The 17,744-nt window shown below is 32.9% G+C and overlaps 1 protein-coding gene across 1 annotated transcript; it reads left to right on the forward strand.

Moving 5' to 3' along the window:
* Window positions 1-515: 515 nt before the first annotated feature.
* On the forward strand, window positions 516-8,618 carry LOC129222107 (centrosomal protein 20-like). Its single transcript, XM_054856552.1, has 4 exons — window positions 516-571; window positions 3,110-3,307; window positions 4,174-4,258; window positions 8,424-8,618. The coding sequence occupies exons 1-4, from the start codon at window positions 544-546 to the stop codon at window positions 8,497-8,499; spliced, it is 387 nt and encodes a 128-aa protein (XP_054712527.1). The 5' UTR covers window positions 516-543; the 3' UTR covers window positions 8,500-8,618.
* Window positions 8,619-17,744: the final 9,126 nt, after the last annotated feature.

Raw genomic sequence — 17,744 nt, forward strand, 5'->3', positions numbered from 1 at the left:
ATACTCAAACGAGAAGTCCTTCTTCTACTCCTATAATGAAAATATAAGCTGCACTAACAATTAATATTGATGATCTAGTGATAATTTTCTCAAGTGGCTGAAAATAATCAAAGGCACAACAGCTTTTGGCACAGAAATATCCCGTGTATTATAATTGAAATAAATATTGAGTTTCACTCAACAGTCTGCAAGCAAGAGCTTTTTATTCAGGAACAATGGACAATATTTTAAATTAAATAACTTTTAAGAAACAAATCGGTTTCTGTGTTTACATTGAATTGAATTTTGAGAGGAGAGGAGAGAAGAGCGATAAAATAAACGGAAGAGAGGAAAGTTTATGGAGCAATGTATTTTTAAATCTATATCCATAACAAATGTAGAGTATCAAAGCAGAAAATCATTTGAAATTGATTTAAAATGATTTCTTCATTGTTCCACTAATTTCAATTTCGGATTTTATTACAGGGCTGAATCAGGTCGTACTTTCTCTTGAGTGAAAAGAGGTGAAGAGAACGGCAAAAACGTCTTGTTTTGATTGTTGCTATGGCTACCGCTCGCGATTTGAAAGATGGTGAGTTTTTCGTAAAACGAATTTGCCGTTTATGGTGTACTTATTTTAAATTTATCATGCAGCTTTGAACCTTTTTTTGTTTTTTCAATTGAAATTTGTGTGTACTATGTTTTTACTAATTGTAAGTTTCGAGATCGACAAGAAAAAAAATATAAATTTCAAGTTCAAAGCCAGCGATTCAGCCTATGAAATAAGAAAATAAAATTTGTATTCTACATGTGTAAAAATGCTTTTCTTACAAAAATATCATGACCTGTATATTTTTTAAAATAGGACATGCTATTGTGGTATTTGTCGAATCCACTTTTCTTTTAATTGTTAAACCTCTAGTTTAATTTATAGCCTTAATAAATGCATGATTTTATTTTGTTACTCTGTTTTTCATTAACCTAAAGGAATGTTCCACATTTTAATTGGCCATAAACAATTTTTCTTCTGATATTTTTTATCATGGGGACAGAATAAATGTATCAAGACTTGCTGATTGGCAGCAGGTCGTCTTTTCTGACGAATCCCGCTTTAATTTGTGGCACCATGATGGCCAAATTTGTGTCAGGCACTAAGTCGGTGAACGGCACATTCCGAAGTGCATTATCGAATGCCACAGTGGACGAACACCCGGAGTTATGGTCTGAGGTGCCATGGCATATCATGGACGATCACAATTGCTACAAATTGTGGGCAATTTGAACAGTACCCGATACATAAACAAAGTTTTACGGCCCCAAGCTATTCCTTTGCTGCAAGGATTGCCAGGGGCTGTATTCCAGCAGGATAATGCCCATCCACATGTCGCCAGGACTGTCAAATCCTACCTTAATTTGCAGCAGGTACAGCTTCTTCCTTGGCCTGCATATTCCCTGGATATGTCACTGATTGAACATGTGTGGGATTTCGTTGAGCGGTGACTCGCTCATAATCCTCGTCCTGTTCCTTTGACAGACGAACTTTGGTCGCGCTTACAAACAATATGGAATACTCTTCTGCAGGCAATTATTCAAACTTTGTTTCACTCCATGCTGAGTCGTGTAGCAGCTACTATTGCAGTGCGTGTTGGCCACACAAAATACTAATTTCTATCTCTTTTTATTTTTTGTTTGGTTTGAAAATGTAATCATTTATTTGTACCATAACCTCTCAACTGTGTATTAAATTTCATTCAACTATGATGCTTCTTTCATGGTGTTGAAATTTTCATAAACAGGAGTGTATTTTTGTTAAAGTATAAAGATAGATAAATATTTTTAAAATAGACTATAGAAAGAATAAGTATTAGATATTTAAGGATTATAGTCGAAAGTTCTTTTTAAACTTTAGCATTGTGACCCGACATTTGTGATTTTGTTCTAATTTTATGTTTGAAAAATAACAGCAATTTTTCTTGAAATATTCGTTCTATAGAAAATAATGACATGATGTTATCAGTGGAAGCTCTCTTAAAATTAACAGATGAATAAGTAGTGTTCTAGAATACAAGAAAGTAATGTTTTGTGGGGTGAACTAATTTTTCTATAATTCAAAAGGAAGGATGGAAATATAACAAACTGCAAAGATAAAACACACATTACTATTAAATTATTACTGAGAAATACATGTTAACTTAACTAAACGCTTTTAAATATGAAGAGACAATTCTACAAAATATCAATAATAAAACCAAGCATTGCAAAACACAAAGAAGGTTTATTTACATGTACAATAATTACAAGTTAAATAATGATACAAAGTAATCATTCTGAAGAAATATTCAGTTCTTTTTGGTTTGGAAAATTATTCCAAATAATCTACATAGAAAACGCGAAGGAAAAAAATAAGTTTCGATTTAACACATCGCTCATTAGGAAGAAGGGTGCGCCACAATTCACAACTCCAGAGCTCAAATACGCTACCTTGCAGTGATTTATAAAATTAACGAAAAAGGTTAAACATTACGTTCCACGTAAACCATTTTGGGCAGTAAAAAAGTCGAAAATCCGAACACACTTCCATGGAGTTTCAATAAACTGCATGACTATTGCTAAGTTAAAACATACACAAATGTGAAATTAATAAACCTATGATCCCAGTTAGTTTGAATTTTAGATGTTCTACTGTACTCATAGCTAGATAATAAAGATGCACGCCGTACGCATATACATTTAATGCTCTGCAGATACATTTGCTTTAGATATGTGAGTTGGCTGAAAATTTTTACTAGTATCCATACTAAACACTGATTACCTTCAAATTTAAAAGATAAATTAATGAAAAATGTTCATTATTGCTTTCACGAATACATGATTGAAAGCAAAAAGCATTTTCTTACTAAAAATTTTACAAACTCACTGCATTTTGATTTTTATTCCTGCAGATAGGTTTGAGCTTATGTGCATAGATACTTTATATTTTTATATTACTATGACTGTACTATTTTTTCCCCCAATATTTTTTGATGTTATTAAAATTAAGAGTGTTCTTGAGCACCCAAGTTACATTGATTCTTTGTTATGTAATCTCAACATACATGTATAGATATATTTATACATTTCCTTTACACAGCTCTAAAAGAAGCTTTATCAAAATCTGGAGTATTAGCTGAAATTCGTGCAAGAATTCGAGCTGAAGTTTTTAATGTCCTTCAAGATGATGCTGACTTGCCACCCCCTCTTTCAAATGATAATCTCATTATCAATGAGTTAATTAGAGAATATTTAATATATAATGGATATTTTCATACTGAATCGGTTTTAACAACAGGTAATCAGATTAGTTTTCCTTCATACTTTCAATTTTACTTTTCAGCTAACTTGTGGTTATGAGAATGTTGTCCAATAGATGTAGCTGCTTTATACTCCTGCTGCTACATCTACTGAAGATGTTAGAAATAATATGTCACATTTTATTTCAGCATAAATGCAGCGCTGTCTCATTCTTACCGACTCATCCAAGGGCGCCCTAGGAGGGGGCAAGTAGGGGCTCAAGCCCTCCCCCCCCCCCTTAGAAATTAGAACTTCCTTGCTTTTAGTACTTTTTCTTTCCAAAAATGTAAAAACGTTTTTTTCTCCAGCCATTAATGAATAAGTTATAAAAAATGTTAAATTTTAATAACTCTAATCTGCACCAAAATCAGTTTCCATGAGAAAAATATCCTGCAAAACCATGGGGAAAATATCTGAGCCCCCCCCCCCCCCTCCCTTACAATTTTGCATATGGGCGCCCTTGGACTCATCCTTACTCTTCTTGGAATTTTTTTTTTTTTTGCAAATGAATCATATTCTTCATGATGTGTTTATGTTGTAGATGGATTTTTTGAAGAAGTTGTGCCTTTGTCCTTACAGGAATACCTTCTGTTACAAATTTTATACTTAGACCAGTATTAAATTGGGTATAAAGTTGAAGTCTGTACAATAATGTACAAGCTCCAAATGTTATCCTCTCCAGCCTGCATCCTCCCATGCAGGGTAAATGCAGATGACTCTCCTGTATCACCGTTAGTAAATTTTACTCTGGTGTTCAAAATTTCTTTTTGAGTTTGAAGGATGTTTTGTTCATAAAATAAAATTTGTATGAATTCTAATGAGATTTTCTAAAAGCTATTTTTCTTAAAATGTTTCCTTCACTAGAATCAGGCCAACCTCAAATTCAAATGGCTCGAGGAATACTTGAGGAACATTTGAATGTTAAACAGCTGAAAGAAAATGCACATATGTGAGTAAAATTTGCTCGTTTTGAAAATTACTCTTTTTTTGCTCTTGTTATTATCTAATGTATACTGCATAAGTGTTGAGAACAAAAGTAATTTTTTTTAAAGTAATCATTATCTGTACTAGTATGTAATCCATAGATTACTTTTAAAAATCAGTATATTTTAAAGGCATGTGTGTCAAAAAAAAAAAAAAAAAAACATAAAAAGTAACATCTATAATTTAACTGCACTCTAAAAAATATATTGTATACATAAGGCAGTGAGAAGCAAAGGTATATTAGAGGGGGGGGGGGAGGGCTTAGAGGTAACCATTACAAATTGTATTTGAACCTCTCCACTTTCTTTGGGAAAGAAATAGTACTAATAGCCCTGTTAAGTGCCGCTACACAGCATGATTTAGAAAAGCATTTCAATGAAAGCCTACCGAGCCCCACAACTTAAAGCCCATTTTACTCAAAACTTGAAAATGTCCTTTTGGTTCTCACCATGTCAAAAAAAATAAATAAATGAATAAATAAAAATAAAATCAATAGAATAAAATAAATTATAGACTTACACAGTTTAAAATTATATAATTATATCACCCATTTCTTATTTTATTTTAAAAAAAAAAACCTGAAGTATCCATTCCAGCATTTTTTGTATTGCTTTTAAAACTTCAAATGATCTCTCAGTAATAAATTTTGAACTAAAAATTATAAAAAGTTAAGCTAGAGGAATAAAATTAAAAATTTAGCTATTAACACATTCACTGCTGATGCATTGTCCCTTTGCCAAGAGGTTTCTTATAATTTACTAGCAGTACCCGCACAGCGATACCTGTGCTAAAAATTTAATGGAAGTCTGTTAAATAAAAAAAATTGACACCCCCCTCCCCCTCTGATGTGAAATGATCATTTTTCTTTGTATAAAATGCGTATTCACCTTTTCAAAAAAAAAAAAAAAAACAGAACTATTAAAGTTTCTTTGAAATTTAAAACTCTATTAAGTGAAGCAGTTTTTACTGCAATTTAAAATGTTTTGCCAAATAAACAAAAAAAGACATCAAATAATATCTTTCAAATGTAAAAATAGTTCCGCAACTCTATTGTTTATCGCCAAACTCACCCAGCAACCTTTGCTATCATAATCCATCCGTCTAACGAAAAAAAAAACATCCCGTGTCACATTCAAAAATCATCGTCAAAAAAAAAAAAGAAGAAAATGTTTTACATTTCACTCGGATAAAAACAAATGAAAAGTTTCTTTTCTTTCAAAAAAAATCGCCAAAACAATGAATTATATTTACGGTTGCTTCAGAACAATAATCCTAGATATTTAACTGTTCAGCGCCTGAGTGCCAAGCGACCACACTGCTGGAACCCAGCCCTTTTGCGAGTGAAGCGGATATTTTTTCTTTGGCAATAATAAATGTTTCGCCAAATAAACAAAAAAGTATAAAATTACATTAACAGTAGCTTTCAAATCTTTATATATTAAGAGCTGCATTGCCCAGCTTTGTCCGGTCTACCTTGAGAATAAAAATTGTGCCAAGTGACACATATTCAACAATCAGGTTTAAATAAAAGAAAAAAAAACACTATGCAAAATTACCCTTCCAAACAATGACGACAGATATTAAAATACTTTTAAGAAATGAAAATGCGAAAGATGGATTTTAAAAGCATAACCATGGAAACACGAAATAGAAGAAGTTTAGGAAACTAAATACAAAATAAGGAAAGAAACAATGGATTCAAAAAGCATAACCGTGGAAAGGTGAAAATAAAATGGTTGACAACCTGAATCAAAATGACATTTTTCGAATTTGATTTAGAAACGCTTGTAACATTTTTCCTTTGAAGATAGAAGCTAAGTTTTTCGACCAGTGGTAAGAGAGATCTGGAGTAAAAAATGTCGCTTTTTCCAATGGTGTCAAAAAGAAAACTGTGGGACAATTCCTTCACTTTTTATTGATAGATTTAATGAAGAGAGTAGTGCCTAAATTTCAGCTAAGCCCAAAAAAGTTCGAGCTGAAAAAGCAAATTACTCCTGCTGTAATTAAGTTAGGGCATTGAAACAAATTGTTTAGAATAATTCTACCCTTTTCAACGATATATAATATTAATATGTGCAAGTAATTTTTCACTCCCATATTCGGGAATTTATGTGAAATTTCGGCCTAAATTGGAATAAAAAAAGAACTATTTATCAGATGTTTTTGAATTATACCCTATGTCACTCAGTAAGAAAGCACCTTTCATATAGTGAAGGAATTTTTAAAATAGGTGCAGTGGTTCCACAGATTAGTTCGAACATAAAAACACACAAAAATCCGCTCTCTCTATTTATTACATTAGCATAGATAAAAAAGATTTTTATGAGTAACCATTTAGTATCAAGCACAGACAGGAGATCGGCAGTGAAAGTGTTGATAAAAAAATGAACTATTGAAAATGAATGTAATACCTATAACTGTTAATGTAATTTGAAATATGTACAAAGTACTAGCTGTACCAACACAGAAAATTTGTCCTCCAGTGTTTCCTCTTCTGGATGCATTATAAAATATACAATAGGCTTTCATTAAAACATGATTTGACTTACACGAAATGGATATAACTCGAGTTTCTCATGAGTAACATAGCTCAGAGCTAATGCCAAATGCACGCTGGCATCCTGAGATTTTTCAAGCTTCGAAGCTTTATTATTGGTTACCAACTGTTAACTTTGCAAATGGAGTTTAATCCCTTTAGCATCACTTCCACACCATATCAGCCTAAACCTTGCTTTGTGTGCATGTACCACTTTGTATTTTCGATGCAATTTTTTTTTTTTTTTTACTCTAATTTAAAAGTTCATGAAATATGATGTCACCTAAGCAAGCTGTTTCATCTAAAGCTAGTGAAGATGGGAAGAAAAAGAGAAAGATTCTTACAATTAAAGAAAAAAAATAGCAGTGTAACAGTATTTTGAGTTTGCGGCACAGCTTTTTAAAAAATTACTGTATAAACTTATTTATCTAGGAAACAATAATTACAGTTGGGAAATTTTTTATGACACAAGTGTTTAAAATAATAGTGTATGTTGATTCAGAAGTTGTATACATACCCTTTTTCACAAAGCAAAATTTTGACTTACACTTTTGGCGCATCCCTAACACATAGTGAGTGGTAAAAGATATTCTTAGAAAATAATATGTGTTTGGCTTTGGGTTGTTCTTAACATGTATTATACAAATGCACAAGAATAGGTGTGAAAAGTGCATATATTATTTACTTTTTGAATTATATCTTGAAAATTTATATTCAGGCCCGGATCTATGTACCGTGTAAGAAATTATATGCTCCACACAGTTACGTTGCATAACACTTGACAAGGATCCCAAGATTGGATCCAAGAACTGGGATCTCCATAATTGCGTAATGGGGCTTTCCACGATTGCCTACTGCGCAGCTGCATGAGAGCGCCTGAGTTCATATGGCTATAGACAGTTGTGAAGGCATGACTGGAAAAAACTTCCTAACTGAATAGCGGGATAACTTTATGCCATATCTTTTGACCGCTATTCGGGAAAAAGGGCTGCCCATCATGTATATTCTGTCAGTGAGTAGAAAAATAAATTAGTTTGTGTGTGTTGCGAACATGTTCTCTTCAATTCTCTCCCTCTCCAAAAGTTGATTTATGGAAAATGTGAAAAAGAAGAAATGGCGAAGATCCTCTTCAACATACCAGCAGAGACAGCAGTGGGGGGGGGGGGAGGACATAATTAAGGACCGTAACAACCCGAGAAATTGTAGGGGGAAAAAACTGAAAAAATAGCGCCAAGACTTATTAACGTTGCAAATACACACTGCTGCCCCTTGTAGGAGTGTCCTACAGATTTTGTCACAGATAGGCCCAAAATTTATATATCCGGACCTGTTTATATTGAATCTTTACCCTTGGTTTAAATTTGTAAAAATATAAATTTTTGGTACAAAATATTTCGTGTACATATATGTATGCTCCTCTTACTTTTCAAAGAATCAAAGTACTGCTCAATGTTCATATTCTATAGCAAATGTTTTAACAAAATACATTTATTAAAAATTTAAAAAAAAATATCCAAACGTTTTAAAAGTCTAAAGCAAAATGAATGTAAAATGTTATATTTTCTTGTTAAAATATTTATCTTTAAATTTTTAGACCACTTCTGTATGGACTAGTATCCTATTTTGCTGAAGAAATCAGGCCTTCAACATCCAAGGAACCATCTGCTTGAAATTTTATTTAAAAAATATATTATTAAATTAAATCATTGTGTGAGTACATTTCATGTAAAATGTATAACTTCAATTTACATGAAAATGAACATTAAATAAGTTTGCTGTACAAATTAAATTTTAATAAATATTTATAATGATGAAAGGGGGTAACCACTGATTAATAATCTGAAATTTATTTATTTTTTAATTTAAGATATTTAGCACCACCAAAATCTTTTAAAACATTGTTCATGAGGTAACATTCATTTGAACCAATGAACTTTATGAGAATTAAAAAAAAAAAAAAAATACGCAAATCATTAAAAGTGTTTCTTTATTTTTGGAAGAAAGGAGAAACTGCAGGAGTATATTGAATAGTTTTCAAGTTGATGGGTTAAAAAGCAGCTATGCCTTTGCACTATGAAAGCTTGGACTTGTTATTATTCTGTATAAAACATATTCAGAGTGGCCAAGGCTGTCCCCTTTCTCTCTCTCTCTTACTAAAACTTATACTACTCCAATTTCGAGGGGGCTCCAGTTTCTGATTTGCTGTACATCAGCTCTGGACATATGAGACAGTGAGAAGCAAAGGTATATAAGTGGACCAAACCGGCAGCACCTACCAGGGCTACTAATACTTGCCCGAAAAGAGAGATTCACCAACCATTTGTCCTGTTTATCTCCTAATTTTTAATTTTAGCACTTTCATCCCCTTGCTTCTCACTGTCTAATATAGTCAATCAAAAACCACTTTGCATGTTGTGATAGTTTCTCTTGAACCTGTGATACTGAAGAAAGATAGTACAACTTACTCTACTTTTAATCCGTTTCTTTAAAATAGACATATCAAGGTCACAAATCTTGCACCATCTCCATAGAAACCATAAGAGCGATAATAGTGCCACTCTTGTTTTTACACACTGCTGTTTAAGCGTTTCATTTCTGTCTCACTTTTATACTTTCGTCGAGTTAGGTCTATGCATTTCAATTCTGTCTCACATCACTGTTACTTCCTTAACATTTACTCGCAAACCTAGTGCTAAATTGTTCTTTTTAGCTACTCTCATCATGAGTAACCATGATGTCAGAAGACAAGTGAAAAAAGTTGTCTACAATGTTACACAGCTACTTAAAGAGTTGGTATTAGAAATGCATCTAATACTCGATTGGTAGTCAATACACTGCATATTCAGAAGACTCCGAATATTTCAACGTTCAGCAATCGATTAGTAAAGAAATTTCAATATTCGATAGTTGGTGAACTGAACAAACATGTTGAATGTTCTTTTAGACATTGGATGAAAGTTACTATATAGTACCACACTACAGAATTAACTTAAATTGTTACTTATTAATTTTATTATACATCGAAATTATTTAGACACACAGCAGTGTGTCAGCTAAGTTCGGAAATCAGGCGACACATCTGCCAGTGTGTATCTTACACGAACCATTTCGTGCTACTTTTGATCCCCTCATTTCTCAAAAACTATTAAATCTATGTGTATGAAATTTTGTATGTCTAATAGAGCTACCTAGCAGACCTATAATCCTAAATTCCATGAATGTACCTCTTATAGTTATGGAATTATTACTATCTGAAAATTGTCGTTTTTTTACACCGACTCACTCCTCAAAATGTTTACAAACTTCCAAGTGTCTCACATGCTTGAAATTTGGCATAAAGATAGATTTTCATGCATATGTAAAGGGAAAAATCTAAAAAGTCAAAAAAAATCATTAAAATAGCAAAAAGCTACGCTATTTTTTATGAGCGTCACGGCGTAATCACTTCATCACGCGATTGAAAAATATTTCGCCAAATAAATAAAAACAAATGGGCTCATCAAACGATGCCAAAACAAGGCTGTTGAAGTTTTAAATTAACAATTTAATATCTAACCAAAATGGGGCTTGAAACAATACTTTTAAGTTCTGAAAAAATGAAAAATGATCCATCGAATAATTAAAATTGCAAATCTAGAGCTAAGGCTTTAAAATAAAAAATAATCGGCTTTAAACTTTTATAAAAACTTCAGATCTCAATTAAATGCAAAATTTTACAGGAGGAGCAAGAATAGCAGCAATAATTTCAATAATTGAGAAATATTTTTGCAAATTCTGCATATTTTACGATCTACGTTATGATAATCCCCTCGAACAATAAAGAAACTCCAGACAGATTTTGAGATGAGACTTAGCAATTTTTCTAATTGTCGACAAATTAGAGGAAGCCAAAGACCAAGAGCTAATGTATGTAGGCCTTGCCGATAAATGGGAAAACAGATGATTACTGCCCAAAATTGTCGATCACGCCAAGTCCCCAGTTATCAAAATATCTTCATAACTTCTAATAAAAAGAAACTGCAAACTAGTGCACCGTAACAGCAGGGAAAAAAAGGATATCATATATTTGTAATGTATGCTCTTGCGTTTATAACTGTCTAAATTAGAACATAACCTTTGATTTAGCTTTTCAAAAAGTAATGATATCCCAACAAAACAAAAATGTGAAAAAGAAGCCAACTTCGGTTGAAATGAGGTGCGGGAAAGATGGTGTCACCGACAAAAAAGTTCAGATCTAAACAGTTACCAATTTCCATAGCAGGTCCTCAGAGAAGTTGGATTTTTCCATGTTCTTCAATTCATTTAGTAAACAATTTTTTACTTTCTTTGATATTGGATTTAAAACTTGGCAAGTTTGAAAGAAAAGTTTAAAAAAAATAGTGATGACTAAAATTTGCCGCAAGTTTGAAATCCATTATCAAAGCAAAAGCAAATAAAAAATTGTTTTCTAAATAAATTGAAGAACATGGGAAAGTCCAACTTCTGTGAGGAATTGCTATGGAACTTGATAACTGTTTAGATCTGAACTTTTTTTGCTGGTGACAGCACCTCATTTCAACGGAACTTGGCTTCTTTTTCACATTTATGTTTTGTTGAGGTTTTAGTGTACGAGAAAATACTCAGATGTTCAATTTAAATTTTGTTGTTGGCTGTAATATATTTGTAACATCGGTGTAACTGTAACCCTGGTATTGTAGTGTAACTGTAAATTTTAGCTGTACGAAAGAATGTAAATAAAAACAGCTATGTAACGTGCATCGTTAACATACATCGATAACAATCTCTCCCTTCCTTTGTAAATAAAGTTGTTATAGTTATCCTACCATAGTGTATTATTCTAAATGAATAATTAAGCTACTACAGACATCACATATGGCGACGAGTGATAATTGAAGGCAAAGAACTCACTATATCAAAAGCGAAACTATGGACATTGTTCTCGACTGAACGCAACAGGTAGGAAAGAACTTTCTTTTTACAAACTGTTTATGTTGCTGAAATTAATTCTACATAAATAATCAGAAAATGGCAGAAGGAAACAGGGATGAAATTATCGAGAAATTGATAGAGCAAAACAATGCTTTTATGGAAATGTTGAAAATTCATAATAAAAAACAAAACTGTTCCGATTCCTCAAAACAAAAATGTCAACCAGCAATTTGAAAAATATGACGAATCTGTTGAGTCATGGGATTCATATATTGACAGATTTACAGCTTTTTTAGATGTTCAGAACATTTTGGATGAAAAGCGAGGGAAGGTATTCATTTCATGTTTATCACCAAAATTGTTTACGTTATTGAAAAGTCTAATCGCTCCGGTCAAGCCTGCCGATAAAAGTTTCGATGCTCTACGAACAATTTTAAGTAAACATTTGAATCCAAAACCATTAATAATTCCTGCTCGACATGCATTTCTAAATCGAAAGCAGCAGGAGAGCGAATCCATTTCCTGTTATTTGGCAGAACTACGATCACTTGCGGCTCCTTGTTTATATCCAGATGATGTGCTGAATATTATGCTATGGGATATGTTTGTAAGTGGATTAAGGAACAGTCAAATACTGAACAGAATTTTTGAGGAGAAAGATGATATTGTTTTGGAAACTACCCTAAATATTGCTCTGACGATGGAGAAGGCATTCCAAGGTGCTAAAGATTTAATTGGAAATGACAAGTTTATTTCAGTTAATGCATTAAAGCCAAAATCATCTAAAGATTTTCCAAAGAAAAATAAAGTCTTGAAAGCTCAAGACTGTTATCGTTGTGGGAAAAATAACCACAGTAGTTCAAGTTGTAAATTCAAGGAAAGTACCTGTAATTACTGCAAAAAACAGGGTCATTTGTAGAAAGTGTGTTTCAAATTTAAGCAGGACATTAAAAAAGTTCCTCAAAAGAATAAACAAATTGTTGTCACAAACGAAGAATGTCAGCCTGAAGCAGAGCTACTCCCATTAATATGCCCTGCAACTTAAGGGTAATAGGTCACCAATTCTGTTGGACATCCAAATTGATGGGTATTCCACAAAAATGGAGTTGGATACTGTTGCAGCCATCTCCACGATGAGCATACAAAATTTCCCAAAGATATCAAAGAAACCACTTTTGCCATGCAAGGTTATTCTTAAATCTTATACTGGAAACACCATCATTCCTCTAGGGCAAGTAGAAGTTGAGGCTCAATATCAAGGCCAAAAGAAGGTAGTCAAACTTTTCATACTTAAAGAAATTTTAGACACAATTTTTGGCAGAGAATGGCTATATTCCTTCCAAATTGATTGGAATTTTGTAAAATTAATTAAATCGGAATCTATGGGTAAAAAACGCGACAATCGATTGGTTTCGTTGCTAGATAAATACAAAGAAATTTTTGATGAAGAACTTGGTGCAATAAAAAATTTTGAGTGCAAATTAGAACTCAAACTGGAAGTTCAGCCTGTTTTTATCAAAGCCAGAAGTGTTCCTCTTTCTTTGAAAAGTAGAATTGAAGATGAAATAGATAGATTAGAAAAGCAAGGTATTATAGAAAAAATTGACACATCGGAATGGACTACTCTTGTGGTTCCAGTAGTCAAAAAGGATGGTTCCATATGATTATATGCAGATTATTCGGTTACATTAAATCCAAATTTGATAGTTCAGCAACACCCTTTGCCTAGATTGGAAGAAGTTTTCGCTTCCCTGAACGGAGGTGCTCAATTTTCCAAAATCGATTTTAGCCAAGCCTATCTCCAAATGAGGGTACACAAGGAAAGTCAAAAACTACTGACGATCAATACACACAAAGGTTTATACGCATGCAAATGTCTTATGTTCGGATTGAACTGTGCCCCAGCAATTTGGCAGAAGTATGTGGACAGTTTATTTTATGCATTAGAAGGCGTCAAGGCATTTATGGATGATGTTAGAGTGACTGGACCTGACGACGAATCTAATTTTTCCCGGTTAGAAATATTTTTTCAAACTTGTAAGGATAACGGTCTCAAAATCAATTTGAAAAAAAGTGAATTCTTCAAAGATGAAATCAACTTTCTAGGTCACAAAATAAATTCCTCTGGCATCCAGAAAACAGATGAAAAAGTGGAAGCTATAGTGAAAGTTCCTGTTCCCGAAAATGTGCAGGAAGTTAAAAGTTTTTTAGGTCTAATAAATTTTTATGGAAAATTTTGCCAAAAACTTTCTACTTTAGCCTACCCACTGTACAATTTAACCAAGAAAGATATTAAATGGAATTGGTCAAAAAAGTGTCAATCAGCTTTTGATGCAATCAAGAATGAAATTTGTTCAAAAAGAATACTGATGCACTATGATCCAAATTTACCTTTAGTGATAGCAACAGATGCCTCACCTGTTGGGTTAGGTGCTGTATTATCACACAGATTACCGGATGGTACTGAAAGGCCTATTTCTTTTGCTTCAAAAACTCTGACGAAAACTGAGATAAGGTATTCACAGATTGATAAGGAGGCTCTGGATATATCCTGGGGTGTAAAAAAATTTTATCTATATCTCAAGGGTAGAAGATTCATTTTGGTGACTGACCACAAGCCACTAACTCAGATTTTCGGATCGAAGAAAGGGCTGCCAGTCATGTCAGCTACTCGACTCCTACATTACGCACTCCATTTGCAATCTTTTATATTATCGCAACAGCAAGGATAACAGCAATGCAGATTGCTTATCAAGATTACCTCTTAAATCGGAAGAATTAGATGTCATAGACGATGTCTCAATGTTTCAAATCTCCCAGATTGAGACGCTCCCGGTAACTTCCAGGGACCTGGATAAAGCGACTCGAGATGATGAAAAGCTAGGCCCACTCTTACAAGAATTGAAATTGGGTGCAGATTTAAAGGGGAAGGAGCAGCGCTACAGTCTGGAGTCCGGTTGTGTTTTCTATGGCCAAAGAGTCTGTATTCCAACCATTCTGCAAAGACAGATCTTGGAGGAACTACATGCCGGTCACATTGGCATGGTGAAAATGAAAGCAATAGCTCGCTCTTTTGTGTATTGGGAAAATATTGATCAAGATATTGAAAATCTGGCCAAGAACTGTAGGGAGTGTGCAAGGTACCACACAAATCCCAATAAATCCAAAGTTCATTATTGGGAATACCCTACAAAGCCCTGGGAAAGAATACACGTAGATTTTCGCCGGTCCTTTTCTGGATAGTATGATTTTCATTATAGTCGATGCTCATTCCAAGTGGATGGAGGCTTATCCAATGAGATCTACTACGTCTTACAATACGATTGAAATTTCGAGAGACTGTTTTTCACGTTATGACTACCTATAACATTGGTTAGCGACAATGGCTCACAGTTTACTTCGGAGGAATTCCAGAATTTCATGGACAGCTGTGAGATAAAGCACAAAACGTGTGCTCCTTTTAAGCTATCAAGCAATGGACAAGCTGAAAGGTATGTGTTTTCTTTGAAACAGTCCTTGCGTGCACTTCAAAATTTCCCAGAATCTTTAAGACAAAAACTAGCAATATTTCTAACACAATACAGAAAAGCTCCAAATAATACAACAGGCCAGAGTCCTTCAACGCTTTTCCTCAAAAGGGAAATATGAACAAGGATTGATCTTGTAAAGCCAGAACTCAAGGAAAAAATCGAAGACAAACAAAGGAGAAATAACATCTATTTTCGAGATCGAGTTTTTGGAATTGGAGACAGAGTTGCTATCAGAAATTACAATGCTCCAAATCGTAAATGGGTTTTCGGCAATATTGTATCAAGAGATGGGCAACTGCATTATACTATATTAGTTGATGGAGTTTTCATCAGACGTCATATAGATCAAATTCGCTCAGCTGGTAACTTCCCAACAGATAATCATAATCCTAATCAATTTTACCTATCAAGAGGTACAGAAAGCTACAAGGACCCATCACCCCCAGCTGAAATCGCAGATCAATCTTCTAGTGCTCCTATGCAAGAACCACATTGTAGCGAAAACTCGTCAGATGATCCGTCCACCCCACCTGCTCCTGCTCAACCAGTTGTGGCTGTAACTAATCGATCTGCTCCAGACCCAGGGGAGACACCAAAAAATGCAACTTTCCTAAGATGATCGTCCAGAACTTGCAGAGCACCAAATAGGCTGGACTTGTAAATTTTGTTTTCTTCAATTTCTAAAATAGGACGGAGGAAACTGTAATATATTTGTAACATAGGTGTAACTGTAACTTTTAACTGTATGAAAGAATGTAAATAAAAACAGCTGGGCAATTCCATGGTGTCGGACGTAAAAAATGAAGAAAAATTTCTCAGTTTTAATTCCATTTACCAAATATAAACTGTTCCAAAATGATCAAATTTATTTACAAGATACTTACTACATCCCACTGAATAAAAAATCATGTTAGTTTTTCAAAATAGATCCCTAAAGTATAAATTAAAAAAAATTAAAGAGTTGGTGTTGAACGTAAACACACAAATAGTAAAATTGATGGTTCACTTAAAAATTATTAAAAGTTTGTGAATTGGCTTACATTTTAATTTTAAAAACATCATAATTCTAGAGTACACTTATGATTGAAGCATATATCACAGTTTTCAAATGATATTATAAGGAATAAAATTATTTAAAAAAATATTTTTAGCTTGGTGTTCGACGTAAATTGTTCATATTGCGTGTAAACTATTGCTCTTAAATGTAAATACATAACAATGATTACAGTTATAAATATGTAAATTATAGGTTACATATACTAAAACAAAATTTACCAAGTAAATTCAAATTTAGGGTTGATTGGGGGAAGTGGGACACTGGGGTAAGTCACCCCCCAAAAACTGAAATATCCATGTAACGCGCATCGTTAACATACATCGATAACAATCTCTCCCTTCCTTTGTAAATAAAGTTGTTATAGTTATCCTACCATAGTGTATTATTCTAAATGAATAATTAAGCTACTACAGACATCACATTGGCATTTTTTTAGCCTTACATATTTTTAAACTCGTTTAAATATGACAGTACCCTGTAAAAAAATTATAATGTTAAGTAGTAATAAATTTTAAGTCAATTTATTACTATATAACTTTAACTGCTATTTTTTTATATAAAATATGCAGCTTAAAAAAAGGAAAACAATTGGATAGTATTTTAATCTATAAAGTGTTTCATCATATGACACGTTAAGATATTGTTTAAAAACAACCTAATTAAAAAATTAATCATTGTGATCAAAGTTTAATAATCCTCTGCATTTAAAGAGAGAACAAAATATTCATTGTTTAATTTTGTTCCTAAATTTTAATGGGCGATACAATTTATCAGTTACCATAGAAATTAACAGAGCAGAAAACCTCATAAAAAAATTGAAATTTGCAATGATATTTTAGGCAACTTGGGCTTGTATTTGTACGTAAGGTAAATGCAAGATTCTATATTTATGACAAATAATGTAGCCACGATAATCAGCTATCAAATAATATATCAGTAAAGAAATCAATTCTCCATTTATAGAGAACTGCAGATAAACATAAACCAAATTAGCCTTTTAATATTTGTTTTTGAAATGATTTATTTTAAAATAATCACTTATATTTAATATAGATAAATTTAAGTTGTTAAATGTAAGTGCATCTTCATTTACCAAAATCCTCATATAAATAATAACCCCCAAAGCAGAATACTTTACAATGTTCTGCAACGTAAAATCATTTGACCAACACTGTTCTGCAAGTACTTCAAACATTGTACACATAAAAACGTGACCTTTTTCACAAAATCAAAAATAGTTTCATGAGGTCAATGTGCCTAAATGAGACACAATTCCCCATAAGTTTGTCACATTTAGGGAATATTCGACCACATTTTTTATTTATTGGTGCGTAAGTAGAAAAGGGCTGAAGATAATTTTTCTTTACTCTTAATCTAATTTGTTTTGAGCAAATTGAAT

This window comes from Uloborus diversus, chromosome 5 (assembly GCF_026930045.1).
Source record: "Uloborus diversus isolate 005 chromosome 5, Udiv.v.3.1, whole genome shotgun sequence".
In the NCBI taxonomy this organism is placed as follows: Eukaryota; Metazoa; Arthropoda; class Arachnida; order Araneae; family Uloboridae; genus Uloborus; species Uloborus diversus.

Excerpts from the sequence above, each read along its gene's own strand:
- LOC129222107 (XM_054856552.1), top strand. The coding sequence starts at position 544 with ATGGCTACCGCTCGCGATTTGAAAGATG. Across the intron at positions 572-3,109 it reads CGCTCGCGATTTGAAAGATG|CTCTAAAAGAAGCTTTATCA; the intron begins GTGAGTTTTTCG and ends TCCTTTACACAG. Across the intron at positions 4,259-8,423 it reads CTGAAAGAAAATGCACATAT|ACCACTTCTGTATGGACTAG; the intron begins GTGAGTAAAATT and ends TTAAATTTTTAG.